The 10812-nt window shown below is 45.2% G+C and overlaps 1 protein-coding gene across 2 annotated transcripts; it reads left to right on the forward strand.

Moving 5' to 3' along the window:
* Positions 1-55: 55 nt before the first annotated feature.
* On the forward strand, positions 56-10761 carry LOC115179388 (oxysterol-binding protein-related protein 11). 2 transcript variants are annotated; one of them, XM_029740869.1, is made up of 13 exons: positions 56-138; positions 1040-1108; positions 1434-1609; positions 2075-2154; positions 3299-3487; positions 3863-4064; positions 5224-5366; positions 5696-5830; positions 6526-7003; positions 7234-7420; positions 7823-8005; positions 8224-8377; positions 8774-10761. In XM_029740869.1, the coding sequence occupies exons 1-13, from the start codon at positions 104-106 to the stop codon at positions 8828-8830; spliced, it is 2088 nt and encodes a 695-aa protein (XP_029596729.1). In that variant the 5' UTR covers positions 56-103; the 3' UTR covers positions 8831-10761. The 2 variants fall into 2 exon arrangements, with proteins under 2 accessions (XP_029596729.1, XP_029596728.1); XM_029740868.1 differs by lacking the exon at positions 56-138 and adding an exon at positions 224-707.
* The last annotated feature ends 51 nt before the right edge of the window (positions 10762-10812 follow it).

Here is a 10812-nt window from a genome sequence, read left to right on the forward strand (position 1 = left end):
GAACCTGTAAAGACAAGTATGGAGAGACATTAATGCATGGAGAAAGTCCTATAGTTTTCTCGATTTGCAGAGCTCGGAGGAGAAACTAAATTCTCACTGCAACATGACTGGAATATATGCTGGCGGTAGCTCGAGGGGGTATGTGCAGGATATATTTGAAGATAGCATTTGTAGAATTTCGACAGACTTTGTATGGTAAAATGTTCCCTTTTTTGGCCAATGCGGAAGTCCTTTCATGGAATTGAATCACATGACTTCAGTACCGGGTCGCGTCATCGAGAAGCCCCTTAGCAGCGATTTGGATCATGTAAACACCAAGCTAACAACCTAGCACGCCACTGTTTGTATAAGAATATATTGTGATGGATTACTTAATCCGTCGTTTAACCAGAGTTTTTCCATGAACGATAGTTATGTGTTTTGATAAGCCATAAACAGAAGAAATCCATCTGTGAGCAAGGCCTTCAAGTTAGCAAATCAGACAAGCGATTGATGTGTGGCTAGCTCTCAAGCTAGCTAGCCAGCTAGCTAGCGTTTCTGGCAAGGTTTGTAGCTTGTTAGCTAGCTATAACGTTGGCTATGACTATGCAAGGTGAAACCGCCACGGCAATACGAATATCGGACAGTGAAGGGAAACTGGATGTCTTTCCCCAGAAAGGGACGCCTGGTAGTTCTGGGAGAGGGAGTTCTAAAGGCTGGCAGTACAGGTATGATGACTGTCTAGCTAGCTAGGCTAATTCTCTGGTTTAGCCATATCTGGCTAACCAATCGTGCTAACCTAGTTAGCTGCAGTGATGTGTTTGGCTAATAGGCAGTGCAACACACATCTTCAGCTGGTAACTATAATTAGCAAGCCCTTGGTCAAATGTTAGCTGGCTGGCCAGAGGTCTAGCTGAGCTTACTGACTTAGCTATTAGTTAACAGGCTAGCCAGAGTTGAATCAGAGGTTCATTGGAGTTGAACTTTGCCAACCCACTGCTGTTATTGTAGCATAACTAGCTTTTTTGCTAACTGTCAATCATTCTCAATCTCTGTTCAGTGATCACATGGAAAATATTGATGGTTACCTGATGAAATACACCAACCTGGTAACAGGATGGCAATATAGGTGAGTGGGCAGCCCAGGTTGAAGAACATTGATTAAACTGTGCTATGTGCATTTAGTAAAAGTATTTACAATATGATCAAATCAACTACACATACTATTGAATTGATTCAATGTTTTGCCAACAAGCATCTTGAGCTCAAGGGCATTGGGCCAGTAACCAAAAGGTCACTAGTTTGAATCCCTGAGCTGACTAGATGAAAAATCTGTATATGCCCTTGAGCAAGGCACTCAACCCAATTTTCTCATGTAAGTCGCTCTGTATAAGAGCGTCTGCTAAATTACTCAGATGTAAATCTTTTGATTGAACGTTCTGCTCTTCATGCAGGTTCTTTGTCCTCAACAATGAGGCAGGGTTGTTGGAGTACTTTGTCAATGAGCAGTCCAGGCCCCAGAAACCTCGCGGGACACTCTCCTTGGCAGGGGCGGTCATATCCCCCAGTGACGAGGACTCCCACACCTTCACGGTCAATGCCATAAGTGGGGAACAATACAAGCTCCGAGGTAAAACACACACACACTATTGTCTGTCTCTCACACTCACCAATCAAAACAGCAACAACAACTCCTACAAGAGTGTCATGCTGTATGAGTTGTCTACTACAGGACATGTATGGTTTGCATTTCAGCACAATGTTATTATATCCTCATTGCATCAGTCAGTTGTTGGACAGGCAAGATACACATATAGTCACTGTCAGACTATTGGACCAAGACTTTAGGGGGAGACAGCATGTAAAACATTATCCTCGGTCGGAGAGGGATAACGTTGTCGTTATTGATCCATGCAGAGATTCACTCGGCTGCACTGTAATGAGCTCTCACTGTTCAGGCAACAAACTAAAGAAAACTGACTGAAACAGGAATGCACTGACTGAACATATCCAATAGGAAACTCATTTTCAGTTGCAAAACATTTTGCAACGGTGTGCACTAATGAATGTGACCCTGTGGTGGTGTGTCTCCCAGCCACGGATGCCAAAGAGAGACAGCACTGGGTGAGCCGGCTGCAGATCTGCACGCAGCACCACACTGAGGCCATGGGGAAGGTAAAGGCAAGGGCTTTTCATCTGACACACACCCACTTTCGCAGAAGCATATACCTGCATATATACACACAGTTGCATGTGTACACAGACAGGCACACGCACTCCCCATCACAAGCTCTTTCTCACTCACAACAATGTTTTCCCTTGATCCAAACACTCTACCAGCTCGTTTTGTTATGCAATCCCATTGATCGGTTGCCTGTAACATGAGTTTCATAACAGAAGTGCAGAGGGGATGTCTTGTATATAGATTAGGTGTAGTAGTGTTTTTGCTTGATAATGATAACACATTGATGGGGGAACTTGAGCTACTATTCAGTTAGCTTAGTTATGAGCCAGGACCATCATAGCAGACAAACGGGGGGGGGGGGGGGGGGGGGGTGAGACACTTCCTTAAAAAACAAAACAAGTTTGATCTTACTTTCCTGGCTGAAGTCAGTTAGTCAGCATTACTCAGTGGGATTTCCTTCCTAACATATGTACACTTTCTATTGAAATACTGATAAGACAGAATGTGACAAACCACAAGAATGATGCTAACTCTATTCTTGGATAAATTGTGGTGTAACCATAACTTGATTCAGTACTTCACATTATTGGCCTTAATTCGTCTCGCATCTTGAGCACTTGAGTTGAAGACAATCAACATTTACATTGCACATTGACAGGACACCATAAGGTCACACAAATAGTCACAAACAAGATGGCTCCATAGGTTAAACTTCCTAGGTACAGATCTAGGATCCTCTTCCCCTCCCACAATCCTAACTAATTGATAGAGGATATCATTGATATAACTTGTTTTAACATGGACATTTCCATTGAGGGCTTCCACCATTTTGAAAGTAGTCAACTGGTGGGGATTCCTATAAGTTGGGTGCAATCAGCTGAAGAAGACAATGGACTAAGCCTCAATGTCACTGCCCATGCTGTCACACACACTATAATGGCACAGATACAAAGATGAGTCCTCTATCTCTATGCTGTAACCATTAGTGGGGGAAATGCTAAACTGACCCAATATCAGCGTCTAGGGGTAACTTTACTTACATTCCACAAGCTCCAATGATCAAAATATACTTTTCCCAACATCCTATCACAGATGAGATGCACTGTATGAAAGATTTGTTCTGTCTTTGTCCAGAGTAACCCTCCGCCCAAGTCTCGCAGCTACTCCATGGCGTCTCAGGGGAGCGCCAGCTCGCCCCAGCGCAGGCCTAGCCAGAACCAGAACGCTGCCTCCTTCTTCAGCATGACTCAGCTCCACAAGGGCTCCTCGCTGTACTCCTCCAGGAGGTCCCTGCTGCCCGACCATCTGCTTGACGCCAGAGAGGTAGGCTGGGGATGGGGATGGTAGTTATTACCTCATGAACCAAAATAGAACTGGGGTTTAGCATAGCTTGAAGTTTTTTTCTCCGTGTTTTGTATTTATTTTCCATCAATGTTTTTTTTAATAACTTTGCGTCTCAACAGGAATAGCCGGTGGTAAAGAGAAGAATATCTCTTCTGCCTTATTTGAAATATATTTTGTCTTAGAGGGTATTCTCTTAGTCTTTTTACCCAGCTATTTTGTCATTTTATGAAGACCTTTCATCTAGGACTAGGTTACAGGGACCTCTTGTTTTAATCTAATGATGGATACAGTAAGCACATTTTTACATCTGTATCAACTCACTCCTCCGGTTCCTTCCGCTCTTCTTACTCCCAGATGATGTCCCAGGCCCAGGGCCTGCACCGAGACCTGATCCAGACCATCGAGGGCCTGCCCCCGGCCGCGGGCCCCCTCTCCCCGCTGAACCAGGACCTGCTGATGCTCAAGGCCACCTCCATGGCCACCATGAACTGCCTCAACGATTGCCTGCACATCCTGCAGCTGCAGCAGGTGGCCCGCCAGAGGAGCTCCCTGGGAGGTGAGGGTGACCGCTGGGGGCCTGGAGGGGAGGGGGAGTAGGTCACTACTGGTGACAGTAATGAGTGTTCATTTATGGATGAACTCCAATGAAAAGAAGGGTATCTGTGTGCATGCACTGTTAGTTTTACATCTTTCTTGCCAGGCTTTCTCAGATTTGCCTTCCAGATGCAGGTTAATTTACCACTGACGAGAGCAAGGTAGAAACTGTTTCAGTTACCTTTTCTTTGACCCATTTCTCAAAGTTAGCCATGGAAGTCTACATGGAATAAAGGTGTTTTGTTTCCAAGAATGGTTTTAGTCGTGATTAGTTTGTATGCGACATGTGCTAGACACCCATCGTGCGCTTGCACAATTCTACCTCACAAATCATGGAATTGCACATGTAGACCCTCCCAGTCCAGATGTACTCCGAAAGCCGACAGTGGAATTATTTTCCATAATTGATGAAGGAGCGGTACTTATTCTTACCGGCTGTCTAGGGTGGTAACCAGATCTCTCATTGGGTAACTGAGTAATAACAGCTCTCCCAATGAACCACCTTTCTTCCTTTTTGCTCACACAGCACCATACTGACAGCCAAGAGACTTACCAAAAGTAGTATGGCTGCTACGATCTCAGCCATTTCTTTTGACAGAGCCAACCAGACATTGTGGAAATGGGGAAAAATCCGTCACAAGTTCCCAGTTTGACGTAGGAGATCGTAAGATCTTGTTACCTGGCATCCATATTTCATTAGGCCCACGAACAGGACGGAACCTGGGGACGAGCCAATCAGGAAAAGTTGTCAAGGATTGTGTGGGCCGTGCTAATTTGAATGGGCGTCGCCTCCCACCCAAACACCCATAGAAATACCCTATGTGGCGCTAATGCTAACCCACCAATCAGGCAAGGATGTTTGGCGGGGCATGAAACGTATCTCGATACTCACCGGGGATCGGGTTAACGTCTCCATCCTGTGGTCCTGGGGAACTGTCAGAGGAATGAGCCAGCCAGCCACCCCATCTAGCCAGCCTGGGTGTTTTTTGAATGGTCACTGCATACAACCTAGTTGTTTTGGTCCGGTAGTTTCAAGGGGCCTCGTAGTGTAGCCTTGTAGCCTAGCATGAGTACCTCTGAGCTGAAGGCCGCTGCGGCCGCCGCTGTGTCAATTGTTACAGGGCCCACCATCGAGTGGCTGGAACCCAAGCTGCCGGACATCCTGAAGAACGGCGGGCCCTTGGACAGCTTCAGCACCGAGGGAGGGCTGCTGGAGGGCGGCCTCCTGGAGCTGAGTGCCTCAGAGCCCTGCAGTTTCTCTGGGGTATGGACACGGAACATTACGAGACCCAAAAGGGCTTTTCACACTATCGAGCCAAACTGTACTGACCTGAGGCTGTATAGGGCGATGTGAAAAGTGATATAGGTGTATCTCTTTGGACAGGACAGTTTGACTTCAGTACTTTTCATTTAATAATTAAATAAATATCAATGTTTCCAATGATCAGGAGGATGGTAAAGTAAATATAACTAAATAAAGGCCTTTTATTTTCAATCATGGCTTTTTATTGTTGGTTCTTCAGCTTGACTGTTTTTCAAGATGCAAGCCACAACTTTTGTTGTTCTCAAAGTAAATATTGTATCCCCTGCCAGGAGGAGATTGACGGGGAGGACGAGGTGGAGGACGCCTTCACGGAAAAGGAGGAGGAACTGGTGGCGGTGGAGGAGGAGCGCAGTGTCGTTCTACACCTGCTCTCGCAGCTCAAGCTGGGCATGGACCTCACGCGGGTAGGTCGAGTTCCACAAAGCTGCCCCCACCCCCCCGGACACAGCCTGAAACATACGTCGGGCTGGACCAAGGCCCAGCTAGACAGACCATAATGGTGTCTTGTTTCCCGTCTTCTGATTGGCTAATGTAAAGGACTGCATTACTGGAGTTTAGAAATGCCTCGGTTTGTCGTTTCGTTCTTCTTGTTGACTTCATCGTGGAGCTGGGTGATGAATTGATGCGATAACAATAAATAGAATGATACGTTTTAAAGTTAATGTGCACCAGTTTTTATTGGTATTATCTTTTATACTAATACTACTAGTGTGATAGTTTTAGCCATCAGTTTTCCCATTAACAATCCTCCAAACTTATTTCGTTTCAAACTTCATTTCTCTAGTATAGGTTACAAACTTCCTGCGCTAAGTGATCGGTGTTGATCATTTTCGGTTATCGTCCCAGCTCTACTTCAGGGAAATTCAGTTTCCCGTGGTTAGCAGCAGCTAGTGTAGGCTCAAAGCCTGTTGGGTGTCTGGTGGTGGTTAGTCAAGTCATAAAAAGAGAATGTGTTCTCAATGACCTCAAATTGAAGCTTTCTTTAAAATCATCTTTACCTCATAGCTACATGTCATTGTAGATCACACACTAGGTTATTGAACAGTTGTCAATAACCCACCTTCTTTATTAAAGGTCATAAATAGTTCTGTCTCCTCAGGTGGTGCTGCCCACCTTCATCCTGGAGAAGCGCTCCTTGCTAGAGATGTACGCTGACTTCATGTCCCACCCGGACCTGTTCGTAGCCATCACAGACGGCCAAGGGCCCGAGGAGCGCATGGTGCGCTTCGTCGAGTACTACCTCACCTCCTTCCACGAAGGCCGTAAGGGCGCCATCGCCAAGAAGCCCTACAACCCCATCATCGGTGAGAGCTTCCACTGCTCCTGGAAGGTGCCCAGGTCAGGGGAACCCGCCAAGGATGCCCCCTCGCTCCCCTCTCCTCCCCAGGGAAGCCCCACCACCGAGGGTGAGGATGGCAGTTACCAGTTGCGCTTCGTGGCTGAGCAGGTGTCCCACCACCCACCTGTGTCGGGCTTCTATGCCGAGTGCCCCGAGAGGCGGATGTGCGTCAACACCCACGTGTGGACCAAGAGCAAGTTCATGGGCATGTCTATCGGGGTGTCCATGATCGGGGAAGGTAAGGCCGGCCAGAGACTGGGTATCGGTTATTGCACTGTCTGTGCAGAGCGGTTTGAAATAGAGAGACTCGGAAAAGGGATTAGGCCTAGAGTGGACATTTCTTCCATACTAGTTACTGACAGGAAGTTATTATTGTTGAGTCTTTTGGCTAAAAATGGCCTGTAATATGCATCTGTCTAATGCTAACAGGATATAAAGTATAAACCATCTTGTAATCTGTATGTGTAGGCTGCCTGTACCTGCTGGAGCATGACGAGGAGTACATGTTCACGCTGCCCTGTGCCTACGCCCGCTCCATCCTTACCGTGCCCTGGGTGGAATTGGGGGGAAAGGTAAATGTGAACTGCACCAAGTCGGGATACTCCGCAGTCATCACCTTCCAGACCAAGCCCTTCTACGGAGGCAAACTGCACAAGTGAGTGCCCCTCACAGAGCGTGCGCACACACACACACCTGCAGAGGAATTTCTAATGCTGTCATTAAATTGTTGCATTGGCTTTTGGTTAGGTTTATGACCCTGTGCCATTACAGCTTCATATAGTTATTTCCATGTTATGTTACTGTGTGTTTTTAGATTTAAACTATTTAATTTTTATGGATCCTAGTACTCCCTGGAACACTGACTGTTGAGGAGTGGATTATCCTGGCTAAAGAAAGATTAATTGATATTGAGTTAGTGTGCTTGAATAATTTACAAAAGCCACAACTCTTTGGATTGAAGTGACCTCAAATTGTTTTGCATAGTTTGCGTGGAGAGGCTGTGATTGGTTGATATCGTTGGCCATGTGTCCTTCTGCTCTCGTGGCGCCTCATGCAGGGTGACGGCGGAGGTAAAGCACAACGCCACCAACGCCGTGGTGTGCCGCGTGCAGGGCGAATGGAACGGCGTGCTCGAGTTCAGCTACCAGAACGGCGACACACGCATGGTGGACGTCACCAAGCTGCCCGTCACCAAGAAGCGGGTGCGCCCCAACGACAAGCAAGGACCAACTGAATCAAGGTTAGACAAAAAAAGGGAATTCATATTTGCATTAATATGCTCAGGTTTGTTTTCAATGCTTTCAGGTGAGGTTGTGGCATAGATAAGGACTGTAGAATAAAATACGATTTTTAGTTAATTCTGGCGCTGTCGCCTCTGTATTGTTGATTTATTGTGCCTTGCCCCATTAATAGTCATGATACAAATAGATCACTCTTTTTTTTTTTTTTTTTTTTTAGGCGCCTGTGGCAGCACGTGACTGAGTCGCTGCGTCAGAAGGACATTGAGAAGGCCACGGAGTACAAGAGGATCCTGGAGGAGAGACAGAGGACCGAGGAGAGACACCGCACTGAGACCGAGACCCCATGGAGGACCAGATATTTTGAGAGCGAGGTACGTAGGACATCCTCTTGACAAACCTCTTCATATTTAGCGTGCTTGCTTCAGCAAGACCTGGGGGAGCTTTGGACCGACATGCTTTTGTACAGCTGAAGCAAGCACACACACTTTCTTCAGGAAACGTTCTATTATTATTGTGTTTCGTTAAGCGGTCAGACATTGTGACACCCACATTTCCGAGAAGAATGCAAGGATAATGAACACATGATATCTAATGAGGCATTTACAGTTTATATTCAGGAATAAATTGATTTTAATATGGATATTTATAATGGATTCTCTTCTGTCAGACATTTATAGGATGAAATGACAATTGAGTAGCAGGAAATCTCACAGATTGTACTTTATTTTTTTGTTGTTATGTTTTCTATTGTCTTCTCTCTGTGCTAGGGCGAAGGCTGGATGTATCACAAACCACTGTGGAAAACACCCACTCTGAAAACTTAGTCCTACCGGTCAGCGAGATCCTATCATCGAGAACGGGTGTAGCCACGAGACTGACGCTCTCTTTTGGTTTGTGTGTGGGGTTATTTCCTAAACGGTCGAGGTAAAGCGCGACCTCCACTTACACGCATACGGCTGCAAAAGTATTGGGGAAGCCCTGTAACGTGACGACAGGCTATATAGTTTCATCTCACGCTCGCTGTACAGGCTTTTGTACTGATGATCACGTTTTGTATAATCGACTCTGAATGAGGACATTTCTCCTTGCACAGATTAAAGGTACTCCATTTACGCCGCCTTAACAATCGTATGACGACGCGCTCGTTTGGGTTGTTTAAAGTGTTCAGGAATCACGATTCAGCAGAGGGAGGTTTGTTTTTTTGTTTTACAGTGACGTCGCACACGAGACCGAGAATCGAAGTGCATCTTCAAAGTACACGATTGACGTTTCGACGGTGTGAACTGGATAGCCATACTTTGGGACATGTTCATTAGGGCATGTGACAGAATGTTTTAAAACGCATTACAATGGAAAATGAGTTCTTTATTGGATAAGTGCATACAGTGAGTTTTCTTCCGTTTGGTGCCTAATGACACAGCGTGGATAAGACGCACACAACCTGTCACTACAATGAACAAGTTTAAAATGGGGACAATGTTCCTGAATTCATACTGTAGGTAATGAATGACATTACTCCTTTGGTTTTGCTCAGACGTCTCCATTTGGATGATTCCATCGTTCAGAATGATTGACAAGGCTTGGCATGATACAGATAGTATTTTAATGATTTAGACCCCCAAAGTGAATGCATTTGTTGATATGATAAAGTAACAATCATTCCTTTCGCAGTCCCAAAGGGATATAGTCCTCCTTCCTTGCTTGAGGAATTTTGGAAAATGGAACGCATGATGAGCATTCTTTTTTTTGGCGGGGGGGGGGGTACTGCAAGTATTATACTCTGGTTACTATGTCTGAATTCCACAATTTAATGTTTGGTTATTAAAGCTTTTAACCAAATGCATTTGTTTTCATATGCAAACAAATGTTTTACTTATTTTTCTGTTTAAGAATGAATGTTAATCTCCTGGATTTCTCAGTCAGTCTGTTCTGATTTTGAGAACAGAATAACTAATATCTAATATTTGTTGGTTTTGAATGTGATTGCGCCCATGTGGTGTTTCTTTTCAAATGCTACGGTTCTCAAATTTTCATTCCCCTCCCCAAATGTATGTGAAATACACAGCAGAAGTGGAGTCATGAACACTAATGCAGTCAATATCAGCCTGGAAAGGTTCCCCCAACCCTTTTTTTGATAGGTAGAATGCAAAGAGAAGACCTGCATGTGATTTTAACTGCATTGATAAGCTACTCTCTCCACGTCATGGTGCCTTAAGAAGAGATTGCTTATGCGCTTCTTCCAGTCCAAGATTATAGCATCCCCCCCAGGGCTGGATTACTGCATTTGGAAGTCAGCTAATTTATAGCAGTTTCATACTGCTATTCTACACATTTTGGCATAAGCCTGAGAACATTTTGCTGTTTTAAAGCTCATTTTGGGCAATTCTACATATCTGGGGGCCCCTGACCTCCAAGGGGAAGCAACCCGTTGAGGTCGGGGACCCCGGGGCATATGCCCTGCGTGCCAGTTCTGTAATCCAGCCCTGTTTGTTTCCCCGTCACCGCTATGAATGATGCAATGGTATGTAAATATTGATTAGTTTTGGGGTATTTGTGTTCTTTCCTGTTTTGAAGAAAGACATATTAGTAGCGCAGACCCCTGAATGGTGTTATACACGTTGACTTGGTGGTTTGGAATATTACTCGTTTGTCTTGCTGACCTGTGAAATGCACTGACATTGAAGGAAACATGACTCTCCTTGTAGACTAAGATATGTGTGGTAATGACTGATTAAATAAATTGCCTATCAATTGAGTATCGTGTTAACTCTTTCGCCAAAAAATAACTGCTCATACAAGAGTAATA

This window comes from Salmo trutta, chromosome 39 (genome assembly GCF_901001165.1).
Source record: "Salmo trutta chromosome 39, fSalTru1.1, whole genome shotgun sequence".
Classification (NCBI taxonomy): Eukaryota; Metazoa; Chordata; class Actinopteri; order Salmoniformes; family Salmonidae; genus Salmo; species Salmo trutta.